At 56.5% G+C, this 24,812-nt stretch overlaps 7 protein-coding genes across 7 annotated transcripts; 5 read left to right on the forward strand and 2 right to left on the reverse strand.

Annotated features, from left to right (window-relative positions):
* The first annotated feature begins 306 nt into the window (after positions 1-306).
* Positions 307-2,155, forward strand: IWZ02DRAFT_440400 (mitochondrial carrier domain-containing protein). The gene is made up of 8 exons (XM_066766830.1): positions 307-516; positions 570-631; positions 690-712; positions 770-780; positions 836-865; positions 915-998; positions 1,050-1,106; positions 1,159-2,155. The coding sequence occupies exons 2-8, from the start codon at positions 586-588 to the stop codon at positions 1,805-1,807; spliced, it is 900 nt and encodes a 299-aa protein (XP_066627431.1). The 5' UTR covers positions 307-516; positions 570-585; the 3' UTR covers positions 1,808-2,155.
* Positions 2,144-5,033, forward strand: IWZ02DRAFT_394888 (nitrogen permease regulator of amino acid transport activity 3-domain-containing protein). The gene is made up of 2 exons (XM_066765573.1): positions 2,144-3,405; positions 3,454-5,033. Exons 1-2 carry the CDS (start codon positions 2,307-2,309, stop codon positions 4,908-4,910), a joined length of 2,556 nt encoding a protein of 851 aa, XP_066627432.1. The 5' UTR covers positions 2,144-2,306; the 3' UTR covers positions 4,911-5,033.
* A 1,536-nt stretch (positions 5,034-6,569) lies between these two features.
* On the forward strand, positions 6,570-7,138 carry IWZ02DRAFT_367686 (uncharacterized protein; the record flags this gene model as incomplete). Its single annotated transcript, XM_066764368.1, has 3 exons — positions 6,570-6,603; positions 6,733-6,847; positions 7,057-7,138. Coding segments are annotated over 3 exons (231 nt in total), but the record flags the coding sequence as incomplete, so codon positions are not given.
* Positions 7,036-7,963, forward strand: IWZ02DRAFT_28908 (uncharacterized protein). The gene has a single exon (XM_066763752.1). It carries the CDS (start codon positions 7,220-7,222, stop codon positions 7,709-7,711), a length of 492 nt encoding a protein of 163 aa, XP_066627434.1. The 5' UTR covers positions 7,036-7,219; the 3' UTR covers positions 7,712-7,963.
* A 2,582-nt stretch (positions 7,964-10,545) lies between these two features.
* IWZ02DRAFT_28933 (HLH transcription factor-like protein) lies at positions 10,546-12,387 on the reverse strand. Its single transcript, XM_066763758.1, has one exon. It carries the CDS (start codon positions 12,252-12,254, stop codon positions 10,557-10,559), a length of 1,698 nt encoding a protein of 565 aa, XP_066627435.1. The 5' UTR covers positions 12,255-12,387; the 3' UTR covers positions 10,546-10,556.
* A 2,252-nt stretch (positions 12,388-14,639) lies between these two features.
* On the forward strand, positions 14,640-16,298 carry IWZ02DRAFT_28970 (Got1/Sft2-like family-domain-containing protein). The gene is made up of 5 exons (XM_066763764.1): positions 14,640-15,044; positions 15,149-15,275; positions 15,594-15,658; positions 15,725-15,810; positions 16,004-16,298. Exons 1-5 carry the CDS (start codon positions 14,819-14,821, stop codon positions 16,154-16,156), a joined length of 657 nt encoding a protein of 218 aa, XP_066627436.1. The 5' UTR covers positions 14,640-14,818; the 3' UTR covers positions 16,157-16,298.
* A 3,413-nt stretch (positions 16,299-19,711) lies between these two features.
* Positions 19,712-20,743, reverse strand: IWZ02DRAFT_29088 (uncharacterized protein). Its single transcript, XM_066763787.1, has one exon. It carries the CDS (start codon positions 20,514-20,516, stop codon positions 19,809-19,811), a length of 708 nt encoding a protein of 235 aa, XP_066627437.1. The 5' UTR covers positions 20,517-20,743; the 3' UTR covers positions 19,712-19,808.
* Between the last annotated feature and the right edge of the window lie 4,069 nt (positions 20,744-24,812).

Genomic DNA, 24,812 nt, shown 5'->3' on the forward strand with positions numbered 1-24,812 from the left:
GATTTGGTCGTGGTTTGGGCTGGACGTGGTTGAGTTAGTATGCGAAGATGGACGGGATCTGAGAGGGTTCGAATACCTTGTTTCCGTGGTCCTGGTCAAAGAATGATTTCTGACGAGAGGCCATCAATGCGGCAGAGAAGGTGGAGCCGGATGGGCGTGGAGGACGCGTTGTGGAGGCGGGAACTGGACTGGACGCGTCGCGCAGCACAGGCGCGTGCAAAAAGTGGTTGCCGCAACAATTGATCATCACGTGAAGACCCTGTCAGGTCGGCCTCCGGTCCGCGATTCGCAATGGAATGGCCTGAATGGAGCGTGCGAGGGTCGAAAACCAAATGGAATCCCCTCTTCACCCCACAGCTTCAATTGCCTCGGACGACCGCCAAATTCAACAGTCCGCAACCCGCTGAGCATCTCGCCGCTGCTTGGCCGCTTTCTGGGGACAACCACCTCACTACATCCTCGTTCCCACAGTCACGCGAGCCTATTCCCTTATCAAGTTCGGTCAAAGCTCCACCAGTACGCCGTCATCGCTTTACGCATAATCTGCACCTTGCCTGATTAGTCGCCAGAGTCCTCGAAATCAACATGTCTGACGAGAAGCCCCTCCCCTTCATCTACCAGTTCGCCGCTGGTGAGTCGAGCCCAATTGCGCTCAAGCGCCCAACATGCATCCACTAATTGCTTTGTAGGTGCGGTGGCTGGTGTCTCTGAGGTGAGTCTTTGCGCGGAATCGGGGAAGCAAGTTGAGTAATGTCTAACGTCCAACTAGATTCTGATCATGTAAGATTCACCCACCATTCTTCTTCACTCCTGACGGGATTAACACTTTTCTTAGGTATCCGCTCGATGTCGTCAAGACCCGCGTGTAAGCACTCGTGAATTCGCAGACCCAAACGACCGTTAAACGAATACAGGCAGCTGCAGACGGCGACGGCCACTGGTCAGGATGCCTACAATGGCATGTTTGACTGCTTCAGCAAGATCATCAAGAACGAAGGGTAACGGCATGCCTATGCGTGGATACAAGGGCTACTCTGACACTTGGACAGATTTTCCCGCCTTTACCGTGGTATCACTGCTCCTATCCTGATGGAGGCTCCCAAGAGGTACGTTTCGCAGCTTCTTCGCAGCCCCGACGGAAGTTCTAATGTCGCGCAGAGCTACCAAGTTCGCTGCCAACGACGAGTGGGGCAAGTTCTACCGCAAGGCTTTTGGCCAGGAGAAGATGAACCAGAGTCTCTCCGTCTTGACTGGCGCAACTGCTGGTGCCACCGAATCCTTTGTTGTCGTCCCCTTCGAGCTTGTCAAGATTCGTCTCCAAGACAAGGCTCAGGCCTCCAAGTACAATGGCATGCTTGACTGCGTCGGCAAGATCATCAAGAACGAGGGCCCCCTCACCCTTTACCAGGGTCTCGAGAGCACCATGTGGAGGCACATTCTTTGGAACGCTGGTTACTTTGGCTCCATTTTCCAGGTCAGGTCTCTGATGCCTGAGGCCAAGGACAAGTCTTCCAAGGTCAGGAACGACCTCATCTCGGGTGCCGCCGGTGGAACCATTGGTACCATTCTCAACACCCCCATGGATGTTGTCAAGTCGCGTATTCAAAACTCTCCCAAGATCCCCGGTCAGACTCCCAAGTACAACTGGGCATGGCCTGCTCTCGGTACGGTCATGAAGGAGGAGGGTTTCGCTGCCCTTTACAAGGGATTCTTGCCCAAGGTGCTCCGTCTCGGACCTGGAGGAGGTATTTTGCTCGTCGTCTTCACTGGCGTCATGGACTTCTTCAGGAAGCTCAAGCAGGAATGAGCAATTTCGGCAACATCATGCACAGCGGCGCAGCGGCGGGATCTGTCTAGATTTCAAGAATAGACTTGCTCAGAAGCGGGCAAGTTTGCAAGGATTCTAGCGTTTAGAGCGGCCTAGGTTGGGTAACATGGATGCAAAGCTTTGAGCCTGGCAAGAGGCAAGAGGTTCAACAGCAGCAAGACAAATACTGCAGATAACAGAGAATGACGAATGAAAATCGCAAGCAAATAGACAAAATGAACAGTCTGGGGCAAGTTCGGATTTTGCGTCATAGATGAGTAGCGGCTGTTGCCCTGCATCGAGTCTCGCGTAACCGATCAACGCCGCTCCCCGCATGTCATCGCTCAACGACCAGCTACACGCTTGACCTCAAACTCCACGACATGTGCTATCCAACGTGATCAAACTCTGCTTGCGGACGCGCTTCGCGATGGTTCGGTCGAATGGTTTCTCAGCAATTCGAGTCTCTTTTCAATAGTGCCGTTCCACCCTGACACGCATGATGCCCGCGACAAACATCCTTCCGCCGAACCCTTCACTGGTCGCCATTCTCCTGGTGATCAAGTCGCTTTCAGGTCCTCGTCTGGTCTTCCACTACCCGCCGCATCCTGCCGGCTCACTCAGCAATCAGCCCACGCACCCGCAATGGTACGGGACCACCGCGTCCAACAACACCGACGACGAGTCGACCAGCTCTTCGAGCAGCGGTTGGAGCAGCGACAGCGACACCAGCGACAATAGCAGTGCAGCTGAAGATGGAGACCCGGGAAGTCGCGCAGGGAGCAGAGCGGATAGTCGAGGCACTAGTCGTGGAGGTCCTAGGGAAGGCCGGAGCCGTGGGCAGCGGAGCATGCGATCAGCCTCGGAGGACCTGACGGAAGACGAAGATGAAGACGACGGCTTGACTGGTACGGGCGACGAGGATGGCAAAAGTGGACAAGGTGGTTCAGGGAGGAGGGGTGCGTCCGTATCTGCAGACGGCGCGCCAGAATGGGACAGCTTGATGGGGTTCAAGAGCGAGGGCTTGGAGAAGTTATTGTGTCCTGGAAGGGGATTCAACAAGCGGAAGTTTGAGGCCGGAATGGAAGGCTTGAGCTTCATCGGATATCCTACATTTGCAAAAGAAAAGGGTGGGTGGAGGAAGAGAGGCATGATGAAAAAAAGAAAAACCAGCGAAGAGGTCGCAGTCGACGGTGTACAGATCAACGACAATCAAAAGGCAACTGTGGAACATGAAGATGAGGGATTGGACATGGCTGATGAGGGCCGAGGGAGTGGTCTGGACGAGATGCCCGCTGGCTTCGAACCTGGTTATGGACATGAGCTTTCGGACGAGGGGTCAGATGGTGCCTTGTCCGACGCAGCTTCGGATGCCAAAAGTGCTTCCACTGCCGGCGGGGAAGAGGACATGACCATGTTCAATGTGGTGTTCGTTCTAAACCCACCAGCGCTGGAATATCAGCTACGGACCGAGGAAATGTATGACAATGTCATTCGAAAGTTTTCGAGAGACTTGAAATACGAGCAGGCCAAGACTGGTTATGTGTCACGACAGTCTAAGGTCATTTTGGATATTAAAAATAAAGCAAAGGAGAACCGTGAGTTTCCCCAAGAGTGCTTGAGTATATTTGTTGATGGCTTGCTAGGAGAGTCGATTCCAAACCTTTGGAGCAGCATTATTCACGTATCCCCTTTAGCGAAGTCGATTGCCATTCTTTTTGACAGCATTTCGAATTCCAGAATCGCCCATATCCACTTTGGGATGCTTGCCGATGCGTCGTATCAGATTCCCCAGCCCCCGTCGCTTCACTATCTACCCCGGCCAACCGATCCACAGATGCCAGGCTTGTGGTTAACGACTGCCAATCTTCCAGATGGAGACCGGATAGATTCAGGACCCCAGCTTCCCCTTACGCCTCATTCTGCCCTGCTCTTCCTCGAGGACAAGGAAACCATTCTCAAGGAGATTGAAAGCGACGCAAAAGAGTATTCGGCACAAATAGCTTACTACATCAGCAACCTGAACCCGACCAAGTCGCTCCACAAGACAGCTCTAGCTCACAAGATACCACTGGCAGATCTCGAGTTTATCGCCGCGCACTTGATCTATTGGAGACGGGCTCGAGCAATACCCCCACTACATCAGCGAGACACTTACATCGTATCTCCCAACGCCGACATGCGCAAGCTTCCTCAGGCAATTCCTACTTATGCTTCGCGCTTCCCTACACTTCCCTCTTTACCAAAGATGCTCAGTCTCCTCTCGAACCAATCGCCACGGACCTACGGCTCCCTTATTCCCAGTAAAGACCACCGCTCTGCATACATGGACATACTGGCATGGCTCATGCGGGGCGGCTGGGTAACACAGCTCCGCACGTTTGCTTGGATACGTGTGTCGGCAGAAGTGCAGGCAGACGTCGCCGCAATCATGGAGCGCGAAGCCAAAGAGGCAGCCAGGGCCGCCATGGCAGCCGCACGCGAACGACACGCGGCACTCGACCACCAAGACGACGCGTCAGACCGGGCAACGATTGCCAGCGAAGATGCGCCGTCGACGCCGCAGCATCGGCGGTCGCCTCGCAACAGCGACTCGGAGAGCAACCGCAGCACAAAGACAACAGGGACGAGCATGGGCGTGACACTCAACACCAACACATCGCCAACCGCCCTTCGCCACTCACCACTCCAAGCATCGCACTCGGCTGCCTCACTCACAGCCCTCTCCGACTTCTCCCACCCGCACGGCACGCCTTCTACACCGCAACGCAACGGGGTGCTGCGCCCCGGCTTCCAACCGCACCCGCACCACGCGCATCAACAGCACCAACACGCGTCCAAAGACCCGGTCGACTACACGCCACGCATGATCTATAGTCCGCAAAAGGCAAATTCGCTCGAGGCGCGCTGGATCGACCATATTCGCCGTGGCTTCGACGACGAAGAGGTGCGCCAGCTTTTTCCCGTCTTGCAAAAGTATTTTGATGGTGCCCACGCGCTGGATGATATCGCGGGAAGGGAGGGTGTCAAGAGGAAGAGGGTTTGGGGTGTTTTGAATGCGTTGAGGGAAAAAAATGTCTTGTATGTTGTCAGGTACTGGTAATAGTGTTTGCTTGAAGTGTGCCTTTGTAATTCGAAGCTGCGTCTAGGTCCGACCTTTTGTGGTCAGCTTCATTTGAGTCAGATAAATCATCATGAGTTGTTGAAGATCAGTCATCTTGTTGAGCAAATATCGTTGATTGAATGCCTTGCTGCTCCAAAGGAAGTCATTGTTCTAGATCAGGCAGGTAAATGAGGATTGACCACCATCAAAACATAAGGCAGAGAGAAAGCAGAGCAGGAAAGAACAAAAGAGCAAAACTTCACCCATGGCGCGTAGTCCATGGGATATATCAACCCTTTCCCTAAACCAGGGCGTAGCCCGATCTCCAGTGCGTAGACATGGCAGGGTAGGTTTTATTGTACAAGAACAATTGGAAATTCAGCGGCGCGGACCAGACTCGAACTGGCGGCACCCTCGCACTACTGGCCGTTGACTCCTATAGTACAAGAACACGACGGAAATTCAGCGGCACGGACCAGACTCGAACTGGCGGCACCCTCGCACTACTGGCCGCTGACTCTGTCAAGATGCCCCCCTCCCAATGCACCACCGAAGCGGTGCTGGGAGGGGGGCGGTACTGACTTGACGGTTTGAACGGTTTATATCCCTTTCTACCGCCCAACATCCTTGACTTCATCATGTAGCCACAACGAGGGCAAAAACTTCGAAACAGATGTAGCTGTTTGTCAACGCAATGAGATTTGAGGATAGTAAACCTGTTTTTGACATGAATCCGATGTCTCTCGTGGTAGGACCGGCGCTTAACCGCCAACGACCTCACCCACTGCTTCGAAATAAGTCACCGCTTGCAACCTATGTACTGGCTGAAACAAGCACATGGAGTCTTTGCTAAGATTGCGATACTCCGAGTCAAAAGTCGAACGGTGGCTTGAGAACGAGCTCAGCAGCTCGACCGGGAAAAGGGGAATCGACCCATTCACTCGCCAAACTCGGCCGCGACACAAGGCTTTCTTCAAATCTACAGACGGCTTGCCTTAGCTCCATGCATGAGCGCCGTTTCTTTGTGGCGTTTGCATACACAGCTGAGGCAGCAAGGGGATTCAAGACAGTGTTTAAGATGGGGATCGAAGACGCGGCGGCGATGAGGAGGAGGCCAAGGTTCAAGTCGGACGATGGAGACCTGTCATCTTGCTAGCCCTTCCTCACCGTCCCTGGTGAATCGGCCTATCAATTCCAATGGCTGGTTCTGACGGAGGCTTTGGGTGAGCTGACGGACAAGACAATCGCAACATGCAGCCCATTTGGGGCAGCCCGCGTAGAATCTTTTCTTGGTCGATGAGAGGATTGCCGGGAAATGGCATGATATTTCGAGTTCAGAGCTGGGGGAGCACAAAGCTGACGGGGATGTTGGCCAATGATGGTGGTGTTGATGATGAGCACTGCAGGTCGGGTGGAAGTAGTGACGAAGAAATCCGGGGGATCTGCCATGTGTGGCGCAACTGTGGCGTCAGTTCCGAACTTTACTCGCACGTTCGCGCTACGGACGTCGTCGCATCGTCAGTCCAACACAACCACCAACGCGATGAGCTCCTTCGGCGCCCCCGGGGGCGGTATCAAAGTCCAAAAGCCCATCCCGTGAGTATCCCCCGCCCAGGCCATGGCGCAAAGAGTGGCGAGCTGAACGCAGAGAATCTCAGGCCGGAACGCGGATCTTTCCCTCTCGACCACTTTGGTACGCCGCACAAACTCGACCTCCCCTGCCCCCGTAGAACCCATCTCAGACCCGACTATTGCCATTGTTCGACACGGAGACAAGCTATGTATGCGGAAAGAGCAGCAAACTGACAGGCCGTCACGCCAGGCGAATGCAAGGCCGTCATGGGTCAGTACATGCGCTGTCTGAAGATCCACAGAGGCACCAACGACCAAGAATGCCGGCTGCTGGCAAAGTCATACCTCCAGTGCCGCATGGACCAGTGAGTCACGCCCTCTGTGCTGGCCCCTGTGGAAGCGCTCAAAATGTCCTCCACCACTGTCGCCGCAATTGCAAGACATACCCGGCCAAACGGTATGACGCAAGTCATCCGGCCCCCATTCTCAACACCACAAACGCAATCTACGAGACGGCAATCCCCGCAAATGGGTACCCCTTGAAAGGAAAGAGGACTGATAACGAACCCCTTAGCAACCTGATGGCTCCTGACGAGATGAAGAATCTTGGATTCGGGGAGGACAACAAGGCCAATGGCGGCACCTCCGCTGCCAACGCATCCACAGAGCCCAAGAAGGCATAAGCAAGCAGCCAGTCCGCTCACTGCAAGACGACGCATCCTCGCACCGGTCCAGAGATGCGCCGCCGATCTCCCCTACACCAAACCAGCCCCGCGGCTCCGCGTCCCTTTCAACGTACTCCTTCGGCAAGCGGCAAGCAAAGCAAGGGATGGACAAAGATGAGCGCACAGCACCGCCTCAGGGCATCCAAAATACCAGCCAACGCATCGTCCGAGTACCCTTGGAAAAGAAACGTCGTACCCGCCGTCGTCTCCTTCGCTCCGCTGCTCTCCTTCTCCCTCTCTTGTCCCGCCCGTTGTTGCGTCCACGTCACCACCGCACCCACCCACATTGCACCGCCTCAACCTATCCGTCCACACGCCCAACCAGCTAGCAGCCAGCCAGCCAGCCAGCCACCACGTCGACTGTCTCCAGAATACCCACGTCCCTCAACGCTCTCTCGGCAGCCAGCCGTTGATTGCGGTGCCGTTGTCTCCTTGCGCAACGAACCCTGCACACCCTCACCTACCTATCCACCTGTCTATCTATATGCCTACCTAGCCACCTAGCTACCAGCAGTCCAGCCAACCAACCAACCAACCAATCACGCAAGTATGTGCGCGCAGCAGCCACCTCACCCAAACTTTCCCCCTCCATCCCTCCCTCGGCACGATCCGAAGCAGCACCCACCCACCCACACAGATACGTACATGCATACCTACATACCAACATACCACCCGCCAGTCTGTCCGCCGTCCCTGCGTATGTACCCAACAGCCAGCCAGCCAGCGCAGCAGGCCAGTCACCGATCAGCTGTCCTCTCGAACTCGCGCTTCCGGCGGCGCGGCACGGCACGGCACGGCGCTGCTGCTGCTTGCCAGGCAGGCATGCAAGGGACGAGCGAGTGAGCAGCGCGTCCAGGGTCTGAATGTCTGGACTCCAGAGCGCCTGCTTGCTGACTTGCTCGTCGTTCGCCGCGCTGCTGGTTGGTTACATAGTTGGTTAGCACTGTCCCGGCTACTCGTCTTCGCTCTGGCGCAAGTCAAATCAAATCAAGTCAAGTCTGTCGTCTCTATCTCTTTTCTCTCCACCAGGCAGGCAGATAGGTGCACAGGACCAGGGAAACCACCACTGCTGCCGTCGTCGTCGCCGCCACCGCCCAACCCAGGCTGGCCCAGGACAGCCAAGTAAGTCGATCGGGCGCAGACGCCGTCGATCCCATCCCGGTCCGGTCCGGTCCAGTCCGTGACTTGACTGACTGACTGACTGACTGACTTCGCTTCGACGCAATGAATGACCACATCACGACGGATGGGCGAGTGGACGGGTGTTTGGCTTTGAGACCACTCACGTCATGGCACCATGAACGGTGTGCACGGTACGGTACCTGCCTATCTGCTTTTACCCACACCACTAGTAGGCCTGCCTACCTTAGATAGCTGTAAAGATAGGTGGGCGGCGGTAGATGCCGGCACAGCCATTAATTCCTCTCCTATGTGTGCTTGTGCGTGTGCGTGGGTGTGCCATTTCCCGCATCCCTCCCTCATCCATTCATTTATTCATTCGTCGTCCTAGCCCAGCAACAGCCGTTAATCCGGGTCAACATGTTAATATGTTGATTGGAAGGTTGATATACGGTCTGGCCGGCCCATGTTCGACGAACGGGCAGACGGGCGGGTGGGAGCAATAGGAGTAGGGCAAGGATGCCGATGACGACGACGATGACGATGAGATGGTAGTCAACTGGCGGATAGATGGGCTGCTGGCTACCTAGCGGTGTGGAAGTGTGGGTGTTGTGTGGGGCGGAAGGGGTGCGAGGGAGGGAGAAGGTGTGGGATGCCCGGTGCGCTGGGTCTTTCTATTTGTTCGTCTGTCTGTGGGCGGGCGGGCTCCTTGGATATGTTGGCAGTCGGGTTGGTGGTCTTGTGGGGTGCAGATGGGGAGATGGATAGGTAGGAAGGATTCTTATAGGTTAGTTATGATGGAGGGGGGGGAAGGGGGCTAGGGGAAGAGAAAGTTGGTGTTAGTACGCTACATAGGCGGATAAATTGGTAGATAGAAAGGTGAGAAAAATGCTTTCACAGAGGTGGTGAATTAGTCGAGGTAGATTACTGGTGGTGTTGCAGTGAGTGTTGTATGTATGTAGGCGCACTAGCAGGGAGGTGAAGTCACTATGGAGAGATATACTCGTGTTTACCCCATACGTGCGTGCAGTATGTAAATTATAGTGTGAAGAGTGTGTATATCATGATATTACCTAGTAACTAGCAGGAGTGGCAGCAGCAGCAGCAGTAGTAGCACTGCCCACTAACCACCAACGCACCACCATCAACCACCAAAGACCGAACTATCAGAAATGAAAGCAGTAGAGTGAGTACTGTAGTAGCCAGCCATCCGCATCTGCATTCGCACCAACGCAAAAAGTAATTGTAGTCCATCAAGTAAAAGCAAAGCGGACAAAAGGACACGCATCAAAACCCAAAGAACGCAAGCAAACACGCAAATCAAAGGTTCCCGAAGAAAAGAGAAACATCAAAGACAAGGCCAATCCTTCGCTCACTCACTCGCTCACCTATCTACCCGAAATCATCGCAGTTGTAAAGAGCAGCAGTCGTTGATGGTGGTGGTTTCGCAAAAGGACTCGGAAAAAGACAAGCAATAAATCGATTTCCCGCAGTAGTGTCCCGGAAGTTGTTCGTTTCGTACCCTGCGGCCAATCGTCGTCTAAATCTACGGCTCATTTCCTTTGCTCGCTCTACGAAAAGCAGGGAAAAGAACAAGGACCATACGTTTAGAGAGGACTGGACCGCGTCGTCAGAGTTGTGTGTGTATGAAGTGATTGCTCGAAAAAGACAAGTCGAGGAAGATGAGTAGAGTAGTAGTTGTAGTCGTGCCTCAGAAATGAATCCAGATTGAAGTATGCAAAGGGGGAGCTGAAAACCCAGGGGGGGGGGGGGGGGGGGGGGGGGGGGGGGGGGGAAAGGTTCGAGATCGGAACCAAGGCAAAAGGAAAAAAAATTGGAAAAGCCACACGGAGGATATCATCAATCGACTCGAATCCGCCCCGAATCAGTAGAACTCGAAAAGCCAGCAGCAAAGAGGAACTCCGGTCAAGCCGTTTGGATGCCGTACATATGCCCGTCAGAACTCCTGTTAAATGGGAATATTGGGACAGAGAAGCGAAGGAGAGGGCAGCAGCCAGCAGGAATCGACCGAGGGAAATCGTGAAACGCCAACCTGACCTGTCCACTCAGGAGAAAAGGAGACTTGAGGCGTCTCTACCGCTTCTGCCGCCAAGAGACGCGACACGCTCGAACAGATGCGGTGTCAGTGTGGTGTGGGCATCTCAAATTCTGCAATTCTGGCGCGCACTCAAACAAATCAGCAGTTGAAGGAGGACTGGCGCAGAGCTTCTCAAAGCTCCATGCCGAATTCATCCTCCTCCTTGAAGGGAGTCTGATTGTTCCAGTATTGATGCTGCCCCGCACCACCTGACACGTTGCCGCTGCTGGCATCTTGCATGGCTGGGCTGAGGCTTTGCGGCGAAATCGGGTTCTGCAGAGGCTCTCCGGCAATGTTGGTGTGCTTGGGAACCCTCAGACCGCTGCCCGGGCCACGCGAGTAGCGGAAGCTTTCCGCGCCGTTCTTTTCGACGGCATCGATGAGCTCGGTCCGCATGCGAATCTCTTCCTCGCTCGTTTCGTACGGCACTTCCCCTCCGAGCTGGCGGATGATTGCATGGCACTCCGACTCGCGCCTGAGCTGGAGGTACAGCATCCACATCAGGTCGCGCGTCCAGCTGACCGATCCGTTCAGGATGTCACCCTTGTTGGGCCCCTTGTCCTTCTCATCAAGCGGCAGTCCAGTGGTGATGTTGCCTGCGGCGCGCCTGCCGTTGGGTCCAGCCAGCAACGACGTGGCTTGCGGCGGTGAGATGCCACTGGCGGCAAGGGTGGGAGACAGAGGCCCGCTGTTGTGGATGTGTTTGCGAATCTTTTCGTCTTCGAGACGGTGCTGCGGTACCAGTTTGGAGAGGTCCTGGATGCGCTCGTTGATGTTGTCTCGCCGACGACGCTCCACCATGTTGTGAGACTCGCGGCGCCGACGGCGTTTTGCTTCTTGGGTCTGGTAGCCTGGGCCGGCGTTCTCGACCTTGGCGGGCAGCGAGGCACCGTGTTTGCCGGTGCTCAGAACGTGTTCGATTTGGGGATGCATCGAGACTTGGTGCGGTGATGCAATAGGCGAGTCGATCCAGGATCCCCCGCTGCCGGGCGTGTTGTCCCAATTGCTCGAAGACATGCTCTTGTGGTGGCCGTGTCCAGGCCGGTTCGGGTTGTGGATAGGCTGGGGGAAACTTCCCGAGTCCGGCGTGTTGAGGTGGAGACCGCCGAGGGCCGGCGTCTTGGGAGTCATCGGGCTGCGCGAGTCCGACATTGTGCGGTCGAGGCCGATTCTCGATGGTTGTCTCGCGTTCATGTGGAATGAATTGTTCGGCACGCTTCCGACCCGCTGCATGTTGGGAAAATGACTACCGTAGTGAAAGTTTCCGCCTTCGACAAACGGGCTCTGAATCGGGGCGCCCTCAGGAGTGTGCGAGTACATGCTCATGTTCTGAGTGTTGACGGCCATGGAACCGCTGCTGGGAGGATTCTGGAAGAAGCCAGGGCGGTTGTGCTGGTCCCTGTTCTCGCCAAAGTTCTGGAAGCCACCGTGTTGATTTGGTTGGTCGCCCACCAGGTCGGCGAGCTCGTCGTCGGCAATGTTGGAGTTGCCCAGGATGCTGGACGACATGTTGGTAGAGCCGTAGCCGTTGTTCATGATGAAGTTCGTTCCCATGGTCAGCTCGGTCGGGTTGACGCCAAACTGCTGCCCTGAATTGGGAAAGTGTTGCGACATGTCAAAGTCGCTGTTGTTGAATTGATGTGGATTGAATTGCTGCTCTTCCTCTTTGATGTATGTGTCCGGCGAGCCGGTGTTGGCCATGTTCGAGGTGAATGTTCGATCTGCAGAGTCGCCAAGTCCTGATTTACCGGGTGCTTGTTTGTTGTAACTGCCGAAGGATGGAAAGTGGGTGATCTTGGTATCGGCTGGCGAAAGAGTCAGCGGGTCCATCTTATAGGCAGAGAGTCAAGCGACGTTGTCGCCTGTGCGCATTGGGAGTGAGCGGTGCGCGCACCGATTCAGACGCCCCGCAAAAGCCGCGCTTAGCCTCCAAGTGACGCTCAAAGGGTCGACTGTAGGCACGGGCGTCGACCGCATGGCTCCGAGTCACGACATATGAAGGAAGCAGCACCCCCCAAAGAGGCACACGGGCGGAAATGAGAGATGGAAACTAACCTATAATCATCACTGAGTCTGCTCGTGTCGACGGTTACGCAAGTGGTATTTGCTCGGCCTAGGAGCGCTGCTGGGGGCAAGCCTGACGTAGAGGGCCTCTATGCAGCAAATGGCAACAGCAGAGCCACGGATCCCTTGTTGCTTAAATTGGTGCTCGTGGAAGCGATTTGCGCTCTGGTAGGCGAGGATCAGGCAATCCGGACAGGCGTTGAGGATGATCGGGGGTGAGAAAGTGGCAGAGCTTGCATGCGCTTCCAGTTTACGGACGAGCGTGCGTCGAGGCCTGCATGAGAGTATTAGCCTTGCATTGCTTGAACGTTGTCGCGGCACACTCCGGCATCCAGACGCCTTGGCCCGGAACGCCTGAATTTCGGCGATTCCTGGTGGTCGTCGTACCTTTTTCGAAGAGGGCGTGCTTGTTAATGTGGCTGGACCGAGTGGACGAATTCGCAGCAGCCGTCTCAGTGACGTGGAGAGAGCCCCGTCAGCCGTGTGGAACGCTCGATGGGCGGTGAGGAGGGTGGGAGGCGAGATGTGGAGGAACAGGGCGGTTGGCGACAAACACGTCGTCGGTGAAAAGCGACCGAATCTGTTTGTCTGGGGTTACAGCAGAAGGATTAGCGTTTTTGGTTTTTTTTTTTTTTTTTTTTTTTTAAACGTGTATATTTTCTTTGGTGTGGTGCTTAGGCAGCCTCGCAACGGTCCGCTCAAGACGAGCGCACATGGAGAGGTGGCGCGCGCCGCACCGAATGAGACAATGGCCCAAAGGCGCGAAAAGCAGCGGGATACGCGGCAGGCGTCGTCTGGACTGGGGAGGAGCGAGCACAACAGCAGACGAGCAGGTCGCACAAGAGTCTAACCTCATGCGCAGCGCGAAGCTAAGGCTGAAGGACGGCGAGCGAGGGCGCCGAAGGCAGAGTCCAGACGTGGCCACGGGGGAGGAGCAATGGAGAGGGTGAGGACGTACGGTAGCAATTGAGAGGGTCCTGGGGAAGGTGGAGAGAGTCGGTGGCGACGAGGTTGCGACGAGATGGAGTGGAGAGGGTGAAGAAGCGGTGGGTGGCGGTGGGTGGACGGCAAGGGAAGCGGTCGGAAGGGAGCGGCGACGAGGCAGAAGAGGTTGATGAGGGTCGACGATGGCTAACGAGGGCGGGTCAATGCGGATTGACTGGCGCTCGGCCTGCAGCGGCCTGGAGTCGCGTGGGGAGGGAGTTCCGTCGGGTTTGGGAGGTGATGGGGAGCAAAGGGTCGGAGCAGAGGGCGAGCGCAGATGGAGAGGATATGAGATGATGGTGGATGGCGGGGTCCCCGGGCGTGCTTTGGACGATCTCCGCTTGGCCTGGCTGGCTGGCTGGCTGGCTGGCTGGTCTTTATTATTCCTGGAGCCGGCTTCGGCAAAAAAATGGGCAGAGGCCGCCGAGAGCGCCAGAATTGGGGACTGGATGCGAGGAATTTGGCGAGGGACAGGTGGAGGTGGAATGGATAAAGAATTATTATGATTGATTGATGACCCTTTCGTTTTTTTTTTTCTTCGTCGGCCTGGCTCTGGGACCATGGCGGAATATATGGGCGTTGCAGCAACAGCCACACCCTCTCTGGCCTGCTGGGTCACGTTTGGCTCAAGTCTCAGTCGGTCACGTCTTCGTTGCCCTTCATTCACTATACATGTACCCTTCCCACTCCCCACCGCCACACTGTGAGACAGGCACACAGGCCCCAGGACAGGATCGCCATTGCCGCGCAGCATTTCTCTCGACCCCCCCGTAACCCACCCTCCCTGGGTTGCGCCCTCCACACCACCACACCTACACGACACCGACACCACCACCACCACCACCACCACCACCATCGTCAACTCCCATCCCATCACGATACCTCGCTCGCCGTCCCGACTCACCGCCGCCAAACCCGCCGCGTCTCCCCGCCAATCACCCTCCGCCCTCCCCGGCACTCCTCCCTCCTCTCCGCCGCGTCGCGCTAGCTCCTCACCTGCTCTACACACGTCAACAAACTGTTCCTCCGTCCATCCATCCCCTCCTCCTCCTCCTCCCCTTCCTCCTCTGCTGCCATCCTCCGCATCACACGTCGATACCTGCCAGCCCTGTCTGAGACCCAGGACCCACTCCCCAGTCATCATCTGCACGCAATCGCCGCGCTCTCCGCCGCCTCCCGTCGGCGCTAGCCCGCCTTCTGCTCCCACCTTTTGGCCGCCGGCTTCCTCCATCACCACCTATACGAGCGCCGCCGATCGAGTAGCACTGCGCGCCAAGCACCAGCCTCTGCCGCCCCGGTGCACCATCCACCGGTTCCCCAGGCGTTGCTCCTCCAACACCGCCGTCATGGCCTCGGCCTCGTTTCGCGACTCGATCAACTCTTTGGGGTGGAGTCGGCGCGATCCTGACGTGCCCGTCAACACGTCCCAGACCACGCCCATGTTGGGTAGGCTCCAGTCGCTGAACCCCTTTGGCAACGGTGGCGGCTATGTTAGCCTGCCCACTCACGAGAACCCCGGCGCCCCCCTGCCAGCGCCTTCGAGACGAGAGGAAGAGGAGGGTTGGTTTGCCCGTGAGTCTCGCCTTGCTCAGTTCCTGGTCTGCATCTCGCTTGCATGCGCGCGGGTCCAACCTAAACCACCACCCTGCTCTAGCTGACAGCTGCTTTGTCCCCAGTGAGCCGATGGGATAAACTCCTCATATTTGGCGGTCTCAACCTGGCTGCCGCAGCCATGTTCATCACTTGTTTTGCCCTGATGCCTACCGGCATTTTTGTGCTAAAGCCTACAAAGTTTGCCGTTCTGTAAGTATCGCCGCCCAACCAGGGCCACCACCACCATCACCATCCCAAATGTGCATGTCATCTCGCCCGACCCGCTTTCATGCATTTTGACAGGCCGGGCGGCCTGTAGTGGCGACGTCGTCTACATCAAGACGGCCCTGAGCCACGTTCCCCTTCTGAGACAAAGGCCCACACCCACCAGCGATCATGCGGGTGCTACCTGCGGTGCACTGCAGATGTCGCTACCTAATCTCAACTCCTCTTCTACCCATGTTCCAATCATCAGCTGGCAGCCACGCAGGGATCCGCGCCCGCTAACGCTCGTTCTCTATTCCTCAGGTGGACCATGGGCTCCGTCCTCTTCCTGGCCTCATGGGCTGTCATGATGGGCCCAAAGCAGTATGGTGAGCATGAATCCAAGGACCACCTCGTTCTCTTGCTCGTGCTGACGGTCCTCTTTTGGAAAAAAGTCCAGCATCTCGTTTCCGGGCCGCGTCTGCCGTTTACGGCCGCCTACTTTGGCACCATTGCGCTGACGCTTTACTTTGCGCTCGGGGTGAGTAGACATGTCCCGCCATCCTTGCAATCGATAAACTTGCTTTCGCATCCCCTTCCCATCAAGCCTCCTCCCCCTCCCCTGCTGCATCCCTGTTGCGCCACCACTACTTCCTCCTCCTTCCCACCACCCCACGCTAGGCGCCGCATGCGATTGCTCGTGTTGACGTCTGGGGCGCGTGATTGCGCTATAGCTACACTCGACCTTTTTGACCCTCATCTCGTCGATCGCCCAGCTCATTTGTCTGCTGTGGTATCTCGTCTCCTATTTTCCGATGGGATCCTCCGGCCTGCGCTTCGCTGCGCGCTTTGGAGGCAACAGAGTGGCGGCCTGGATGAACGATTAGAAGTGCTTCTGCTCTACGCTACTGCATGGACTGCGTGCGCGTCGTCCCAGACATGGCGACGCGTCGCCGCTCCCCAAGAATTCAAGACGTTGCGAATGAATGGCCGCGCTGCCTGCTTGTACGTCACCGGTGCCTGACACTTGGGAGTCATTTGTTGACATGTCCGTGTCTTTGATTATTTACCACGTCGAAAGAAAGAGCATTTGCTCAGGCATGGGCAATCATCTGCCCACAGGTCGGCTTACTCACCGCGAACCCCGTCTCAGGTTCGCCAATCACGACGTGCGAGTTCCTACATCCACTAACGCGGATAATGGCGCCCTGCGTGAGATGCAACGCTCACGGCTCAGGGCCCTCTTCCGGATCGTCCAATGCTCTGTCGCCGTTCAAGGCACGCATGATTTCTCAAGCACAACCGATGATTCTCTCTCCGCCACAATGTGCCGGTTTACGATATTGGTTTCTCCCATGCTACGTTTCTGACTCTTTTGATTCCAAAGCAAGCCAGGGCCATGCGCCGTATCCAACACCCCCGAGACCCGGCAACCAAAACGAGGCTGAGGCAACATGTCCGGTCGTCTTGTCTGAGGCGCAGCGCCTCGCAGTTCTCCCAAGCAGCCATCATGATGATGACGCTGTGGATGCGATGACTCGTTTCCTCTGATGACCCCAGCAGCCATCATCATCATCATCCGCCCCTAGTCGGTCGTGCTTTTTGGTCAGAGCCTCGGTCTGTCAAGCCCAGACAGACAGCGGCAGCGAGCCGTCAGCCCTGCCCTCCTGCCCTGCCGGTCGGGGCCACACGGCGACGTTCCGTGCGCTCCCGACGCTTGAGCATCCTACTTGTGTTGCCCACGCCGCCTGCAGACAGGCTCCGGGGAGAGCCAGACGGTCGGGAGACTTGTCAGGCAGCGCGTCGGTTGACAAGGTGCAAACAAGGCAGCGCAGCGCCAAACACGGCAGCAGTGCTTTTTCTGCTTTGCATGTTGCCCTGAACACCGTACCAAGGGAGTGGGCAGTGACGGCGCGCGGACACAATGCCACTCGGTTTGCACACCACACCATGGACATGGCTACCCAGCTAGCTCGCTACATGTTGTAAACTCGCCACCCCACCACCCAGCGGTAGTCGCAGACACGCAAATGCCGTCCCCCGTCGGCCGTCGCCATCGTCCCGTCACGGCCGTCGCCGTCGCGTCGAGGGACCAAGTGTCTGCATGCGTACGCAGGCGTCCGGTCAAGATGGCAGTGTGCGGCGATGAGTGCGGTGCAGCGCCCACGCGGACCGTCGTTGCTATTAGCTCCAAGAACTAGCTGCGACCAAAAGCTTAGCGCCGGAGTGCTTACAACGACGACCCCCAGCCCCGGCTTCCCGCCCAGCCTACAGTCCTGCTGCCATGTATCCTCTATTTCGTCTGCCGGCAGCTAGCTATTCCACCTGCCGGCGCTCTAGCTGCCCACCTACCTACCTACCCACTTGTCGATCTTTAGCTAGCTCGTCCATCCAACCAACCTCGCATCTTATCCATCTTGTCCGCCCGCGCATCCGTCAGTTTGTCACGCTCTACTCTTCTCTGCCCATGGTCTCAAGGCGTCCTGCTCACGAAAACCTACTCCACGCTATTATCCACATGCCTTTCCTTGGACGGGCCTGACCATCCGTCGCCACAGGCGCCCGCCCGCCCGCTCCCTTCCTCTTGCCCTTCTTTCCTCGTCAAAGCACAACAGGCACACTTTTTTCCCTTGACCTCGACTCGTCCCGCTTCTTCTACCCACCTAGCCATCCGTCTTCCCTCGCGCCGCCTAGTCTTTCAGTTTCTTTACACTGCTTCCTCTTCTAGTCTGTTAACTTTGTCTCTACGTAAACCCCAACCGCTACTCTCCATCATCTCTCCATCTCTCTATCGATGCCCTCGGCATTGCCATTCCAACTACCACGCACATCCCTACCTTTCCGTCGCCGCCACCCCGCACACACGCACACACAACTCTCTCTCGCACCGTGTGCCGCAACCCTAACTCTACTCTCCTCCCTTCCATTTATGCCTAACCCTATATGTTAATCCATGCCATCACTCACTTCCTCAATCCTTGGCAAAGCCAGGCAGGCAAGCCAGTCAGCTACCTAGCTACCTAGCCAGCTAGCTAGTCAGCCCAGCTCTCGGCCGCCGCCCGCCCGCCTAGCCGCCCGTACCGTACCGTACCTTGCCGTACCGCACTGTCCTGCCCGCCCGCATACATGCATGGCACTCCCTGCTGCGTGCGGCCGTCGTAGATGCGTGGGTGTTTGTGTGGGAGCGAGCTGAGCTGACGAGCCAAACTGCTTTAATGGCGGGCAGTCGTGGTGCCGATGATGCCGAAGCCGTCGCTGCCGCTGCTGATGACGACAGTGATGCAAGTCCGTCGATTGTAAATGAATGAATGGGTATACCTGTGGACGGAGTGAGGGAGGGAGGGGTGCGTTAAGCGAGATGAGGCGAGGCAAGCAGGCAGGCAGGTAGGAAGGAGCGAGCGTGTTCCTGCTTATCGCTTACATGATCTGATGATTGCTGGCTGGACAGGGGAGAAGAGTATAGAGGGGAAGGAGAAGGAAAGGAGGAGCGAGAAGGGGAGGGGAGAAAGTGAGAAAAGTGAGTGAGTGGCTTGGATTGATGCCTGATTGATTACTGATGCGTTGACGTGCGGGCGGTTGACGCGTCTGACGGGCTTTTGACAGCGGGTAGGCGGGCTAGGCGTGGTGGATGGATGTATGGATGGATGGATGAGGTACGTAGGTACGTACCGTAGGGTAGTATAACGGTGTGATGGGGAAGGATGGGGACTGAAGTGTGTACTGAGATACATATGTTGTTTTGTTATTTGCACGAAGTGTCGAAGATGCCTTCTTCTCTAAAGTGCTATCCCTCTCTCCCCACGCCGGTCTTTTTTTTTTTTTTTTTTTGGCTACGCACTTCCCAACTCAACTCAACTCCCCCATTCCCCCTGGGTATGATCCTCACTGACTCTTCAACTGACCTACGCGACCTTCTATCTATCCATCTCGATCAACCCAACCGAACTCAGCCTTACGCAGCATGACACAGGCGCAGCCAGGCACGGAGGCGGCTTTTCTTTTCCTTTCCGCCTTGTCGCTTTGCCACCACCGCCGCAGTCAATAGCCCACGCACGCTTTTTCCTTCGAATGATTGCACGAGTGAGCGAGTGAATGCGCGATGCTGCGGGATAGCTAGAAGGGTGGATAGGTAAGGTAGGTAGGTGCACAGGCGGGAAAGCAGAGCTCTAGATAGGTAGAGCAGTGTTGAAGGGGTTTCATTAAGATATATACTATTCAGAGCAAATGAGAACATACCATCCATCCATCCCTCCACCTATTTACTTCCCAACCACACTCCCTACTCAGCAGCGAGTTTTGGAGCGCAGTGGTAAACCAGATACCTACAAACGGACCTAACAGCTTACCTGTGAGTGAGTAGAACCACCTCCTCCGCCTCAATCAGTCAGTCAGTCAGCCCATCTGCCAAACGCCTGACTCCGCATGTCTCTACCTCCCTCCCTCCCTCCCTCCCTATCTGCTCGTACGAGCGAACATATGCCAGACATGCAGCAGGCGCACAACCGACGCACGCACGCACGCGCCACACTTTATCCCATCTCATCTCGCCTTCCTTCTCTCGCCTTCTCTCGCCTCAACCTCTACACCTACATGTAGCTTGATTGCTGCAAAGGGGGCCAACGCAACGCAACGCAAAACAAAGCAAAGCAAAGCAAGATAAAAGAAGGTCACCGGGAGCAGCAGCAGCAGCAGAAAAGAGCTCACCACGCACCTACTCACTCCGTTGCGCACCCCGAAAAAGTGTGTAGAGGTGTGGAGTAGACTATAGTACCAGGCACTCACACAGCGGCGGCGGCGATCTCTTTCCCTGTGGAGACGAAAGGCGGGTGGGTGCGAGCGGCGGGCCAGCCGGCCAGCCGTGAAAGGGATGGGGTGGGTTGGTGATTTGCTTGCTTGCGCAGGTGGTTTAACGGACTGACTGACAGATGAGAGAGAGAGAGAGAGAGAGAGAGAGAGAGAGAGAGAGAGAGTGCTACAAACAGACAGACAGACAGATGATGGATGAACGGACGCCCTGACGTAGGCCGTGATGCCGTGGGTTGATGGGATCGGCGGTGCGTGAAAGGAATGTGTGTGTGTGTGTGTGTGGCAGAGGGAGATTACCGTTGATGGGCAGATGATGAATGTAACCGCCGGCCGACCTAAACCTTGGTATGTGTGTATGTATGTAGGCCAAGTGTGGAAGAGGGAAAAAGATCTGATATCCAAGAGCAGACGGCATTTTGTGCGCTGCTTCTGCGCGTCCATCGGCGGCTGGTACCGTACCGGTAAGTTGTTGGTAGTGGTGGTGCTGGTGGTGCGATACGCCGTGCCTGTCTGTAAATCGATTGCAGGCGAGACAGACAGGTCGCACACATGAAGGAAACTCTCTGTTCTGCGTGCTTTCTCGCTTGCATGCCTGCCTACAGCAGCAGCAGCACCCCCAGCAGCACTCCTGTAGCAGCCCCTCCAATCAACAACGGAAACCGAAGACAGTCAACTTACCTATAGTATAGCCACAGCACGAGGCGACGATCCACTCCAGTCCGGTCCAGTCCAGCCCACCCACGCCCGGCCCTGGCTAGCCGGATAGACAGACAGCCAACCTGTTTGCCCATCACTTGACTTTTCTTTGCCTGCCCCACCTCCTTCTGCACTGCCTGCCCTACCTGGACGGACGGCACTATCCGGCGCAGTGTCATCTTGTTTCTCCTCCGATTGATGACTGACCTCCTGCTCATTCGCTCGTACCACCGCCGGTATCGCTCGCTCGCCGTCTGCCAGTGTGGATTTGGCACAGACAACGAGTTCCATTTCTCGGGATGTGCATGGCCCAAGGCTGGAACGATATCAGGTCATATCAGCAGCAGAAGCAGCAGCAGCAGCAGAAGCAGCAGCAGCAGCAGCAAAGAGTTCATTTCCCAGAGCCGAATGAGCTGCATTGCCTGGTGCCTCTCCCGCACATACAGTGTGGTAATAGGTACTAACGGACGGAGCAGCCAACGAGACCCCTGTCCTTGTCGCCGCGCGCGCGCATGCTCAGCCAACGAGCAAACATCGCACACCTACCTCTGCCAGGGAACCAAGCAAGCTCTCGCATGCATGCAAGCAAGCGGTCTGCAGCTTACATCACCCCGTCCTCGCCCGCGCTCCCTCTTCGACCACGGGTGGATGAAGGCCTGCATTCAGGGTGCGCGCGCGCAGGCGGGGATTTCCCCGCATTCGCTCTGCGATTGGGTGCGTCGCCGACAATGACGTGATCAGACTTGCCCTGGTGGGCAGTGACGAAAATGCTGCGCAAGCAAGCAATCCGACAGGGTGTTGACTGGGACGCGTCTGTCCGTCTCGTTTGCGGCCTTGTACGAGCAACAAAAGGTTGGCGTTTTCTGGGCTCGCCAGTCGTCCTTGGCCGGAATCAGCGCCGCCGGCACCTCTTCCTCTCTGTGCGGCCGAGCTGCCGCTGCTGCTTCTGCTGCCGGGAATGTCGCTGTCGCTGCGGCCTGCCGTGTCGCCATCTGCGGAACGCTCAAGCTCTCCACCATGGTGCCAGGCCAAACTTGGAGCCTACTTTGTGCTTGGCATGCCTGATTTCGTCGCCATTTCCCGGGTGAGCTCCGTCAGTTAATATTTTTTGTTTTTTCTCGGTCGGGACACGACATAACGGGCGTCTTGTTGCTGGTGGTGGTGGTGGTGGTGGCTGTTCCGCAGCAGATTGGGAAGTCGAAAAAGGGGCCGGGGTATGGCAAAAGTAGACGGAAAAGTGTCTGAGATGATGGCAAGAGCTGAAGCGGCGAAAAGTGCGGGCAGCGGGTAGAAACGCATTCTGGAATGCAGCCGAACAGTCGCAACTATCCAGTTGCTCCTGTCCTCTCTTACCCGTGCTTGACCATTGGCGTTGGCCTTGAGCCATCAAGAGGTGCTGCACGTGGAGATGGGTGGGGTGCCCCTTGACGTTGCCCTACCGCAGCACACCCTCCTCATCTTTGGCAGGTCCCGTTTCTGGTTTGGACAGGTCTTGGGCCACCGACCTTGGTCTGATCGACCTCCTGCAGCTCGTCGATGCGGTCCGTACGTCGTATCCGTCTCTTGCTTCGTTCACGGACCTGTCGCCCGCGGGCCGCCCGCCGTGTCGCACGCCTTTTGTACCTCATTTGCTTGATTTGTTTTTGCTTAGCCGCGTCCGGCGAGGCTCATTTCATCTCGGCCCCTCCGCCATCTCAAAAAGCAAATGCGAGAAAAAAAGAAGACGGAACGGAGGCTGCTCGCCAAGCTTCGTCTTGGTCCAGTGAATGTCCGGAGCAAGGTTGCTGACCACGGTTACGCTACGGAGGTCCGCGCGTGCGCGTCAATAGGGATCGCATGGGATGCGGGCGGCCGGACGGGCCCATCACTTCCCGCGCCATGCATGCATGGCAAGTCTGCATAGAGTACATGGATGAGTAAAATGATAATGGAGGTCGGCCTTGAACTTGGTCTGCAACGGTCGTGACGGATCGGAGTTTACGGCATCCGCTGCGACGCGAGATGCGAGTGCCGCTCATTGACAATGGTGGTGGTCGAGTGCAACATTGGTGGTTGCGTCGACCACCACACTGAATAGGAAAGCGGATTCGCGACCCCGTGGTTCTTGCGGGTGGCTGCGTGCGAGTGAACCCTGGATTTCGCTGCTACACCAAGCCTGTTGGAGCTTTGGGAGGGCGGGATCCTCTCCGACTTGCCTGGCTCGGGTGCGTGCAGCAGAGTCAGATGTGTGCTTTGTGGCTGGCTTTTGGTGATGGTGTTGAGAGCATGGTTACGAATACTTGGAGGCGAAGCAGCCACGGCAAAGGCTGACTGGCTTGCTCTTTCTTTGGATCCCCTTGACCATGCCAGCCTGCTCGGATGCTGGAAAATCCAGCCAAGGCCCGGGACTGGCAAGGGAAACAAGGGCTTACTGTGGCAGTGAAGGCAGTTTTGTGAGGCGCATCATGGGTCCTTCCTGGGTCTTTGGCTTAGACATGTTGCGCGCCTGGTTGGGTAGCCATTGATATTGAAGAATCGTGACGAGGCGTCCGAAGGAAGCAGGAAGGCGAAACGATGTTGGATTGTGCATGAATTCTCACTGCGGTGGACAGCCAGGGCGCGGCCATGGCTGACTGTATCCTGGCAGGAACGTTGGTTTACAGTGTTGATTGCGGCCCTGCTTACTGCCGTGCGCAGAGGATGCGGACGGAGCGCAAGCTTACCTCGAGGCTGGGAGGCGATGGGCAAGGCCACTGGCGTTGTCAAAGAAGAGCTGGGCAGTCAGAAGGGCCTGTCAGGAGGGCAAGGGACCGTGGACGAGGATAGACAGCGGTCAGCGGACTTGGATCGATGGCAGAAAGACCGAAGAAAGATTCTGGGCGTATGTCGAGTTTAGAAGAGGGAGGCAGTTTGTCGATCTGCACTGGTGGTCTCTTTGAAGTCATGACGCCAGGCCAGCATAACACATCCGGTTATCTGGGGAGCTCGATCTTTCGCTCCGTCGCATCCAGCCTGTCGGTAGTTGTGGCGGCCAAAAGCAGCTCTGCGCGCTGCCGTGATGATTGGGCGTGGTGTTTGTGAGTAACAAATGGCGCTCGCCTCTGCCTTTGGTGCGTCCCCAGCGGATCGGCCCTTGAGCTTGGCTGCGCCCTGCAGCAGCAGCAGCTTGGAGTCAGATGGACTCGTTCAACGTCGATTGCTGCATTTGCGGTGTTTGTCGCGCGCAGGTGCAGACGGGACGTGGGCATGGATGCTGAGGTGCTGAGGAGAAGAATGGATGGGGGTCGCGTCGGAAAGCAGTGCGCGAGTCCTCTCAACTTCAACACCACCTCCTCTGCCGTGCAACCTGCGCAAGGGGGTCACCCAACAATCTTCTTGTCCTCGTGTATTCTTGTCTCTGTCTCAACGGTCTGCCACGCTCAACGAGGGTGTGCTGCCCCCAATCAGCATCTATACCCGCGCAAAATAGGCCTGAGGGCACACACGGCCCCCCTAAGCCTGCGAGATGGCTTGAGATCTGTGTTTCAGCTCTTAAAGACGCAGGCTACACACACCGGACTGACGACGCCTCTGCCCATGTGAGCGGAATAATTGGCGGCCAGACTTGAACATGCACATCCCTTGTTCAGACATCACGGCACCGCAGCACCTTTCCCCCTCCATTCTCTGATAATTCTCCGTTTGGCCTGTGGCCGACTGACCGGCCCTCTAGTTGGATGCCTACACCACATCCACTCATCATCATGACTGCTTCCACTCACTGACGGGCATCATGATCGAATGTGACGCGTTTCAGCCCCTCTTGATATGGCCACATGCCACAACTTACGCAACAAGAAAGAGCGGTCAAAGTGCCGGAATTCGATGAGGTTGTCCTGATAGCATGTCTCTCCAATGCCAAGGAAGCCGAAGACAGCCTCAGCCATGCAGAGCAAGACCTCAGCCACCACGTAGAGGAATTTCTCGCCACTTCGCTCGTCTTTTGGAATCTTCCGGGGTTGAATAGTCTTGCCTCAAAGCTTGTTCAAGTAGGGGCACCATGGAATGTTTGCTCCAAATCTT

This window comes from Phyllosticta citriasiana (genome assembly GCF_038021145.1).
Source record: "Phyllosticta citriasiana strain CBS 120426 chromosome Unknown IWZ02scaffold_1, whole genome shotgun sequence".
NCBI lineage: Eukaryota > Fungi > Ascomycota > Dothideomycetes > Botryosphaeriales > Phyllostictaceae > Phyllosticta > Phyllosticta citriasiana.

What these genes read in the sequence shown, in the direction of transcription:
- IWZ02DRAFT_440400 (XM_066766830.1), top strand. Translation starts at nt 586, where the DNA reads ATGTCTGACGAGAAGCCCCTCCCCTTCATCTACCAGTTCGCCGCTG. An exon ending in CATCTACCAGTTCGCCGCTG is followed by an intron (nt 632 to 689) that starts GTGAGTCGAGCC and finishes ATTGCTTTGTAG; the next exon opens with GTGCGGTGGCTGGTGTCTCT. An exon ending in CTGATGGAGGCTCCCAAGAG is followed by an intron (nt 1,107 to 1,158) that starts GTACGTTTCGCA and finishes AATGTCGCGCAG; the next exon opens with AGCTACCAAGTTCGCTGCCA.
- IWZ02DRAFT_28970 (XM_066763764.1), top strand. Translation starts at nt 14,819, where the DNA reads ATGGCCTCGGCCTCGTTTCGCGACTCGATCAACTCTTTGGGGTGGAGT. An exon ending in AGAGGAGGGTTGGTTTGCCC is followed by an intron (nt 15,045 to 15,148) that starts GTGAGTCTCGCC and finishes CTTTGTCCCCAG; the next exon opens with TGAGCCGATGGGATAAACTC. An exon ending in CCTACAAAGTTTGCCGTTCT is followed by an intron (nt 15,276 to 15,593) that starts GTAAGTATCGCC and finishes TCTATTCCTCAG; the next exon opens with GTGGACCATGGGCTCCGTCC.
- IWZ02DRAFT_28908 (XM_066763752.1), top strand. Translation starts at nt 7,220, where the DNA reads ATGCGCCGCCGATCTCCCCTACACCAAACCAGCCCCGCGGCTCCGCGT.
- IWZ02DRAFT_29088 (XM_066763787.1), bottom strand. Translation starts at nt 20,516, where the DNA reads ATGGACGCGCAGAAGCAGCGCACAAAATGCCGTCTGCTCTTGGATATC.
- IWZ02DRAFT_28933 (XM_066763758.1), bottom strand. Translation starts at nt 12,254, where the DNA reads ATGGACCCGCTGACTCTTTCGCCAGCCGATACCAAGATCACCCACTTT.
- IWZ02DRAFT_394888 (XM_066765573.1), top strand. Translation starts at nt 2,307, where the DNA reads ATGATGCCCGCGACAAACATCCTTCCGCCGAACCCTTCACTGGTCGCC. An exon ending in AAATAAAGCAAAGGAGAACC is followed by an intron (nt 3,406 to 3,453) that starts GTGAGTTTCCCC and finishes ATGGCTTGCTAG; the next exon opens with GAGAGTCGATTCCAAACCTT.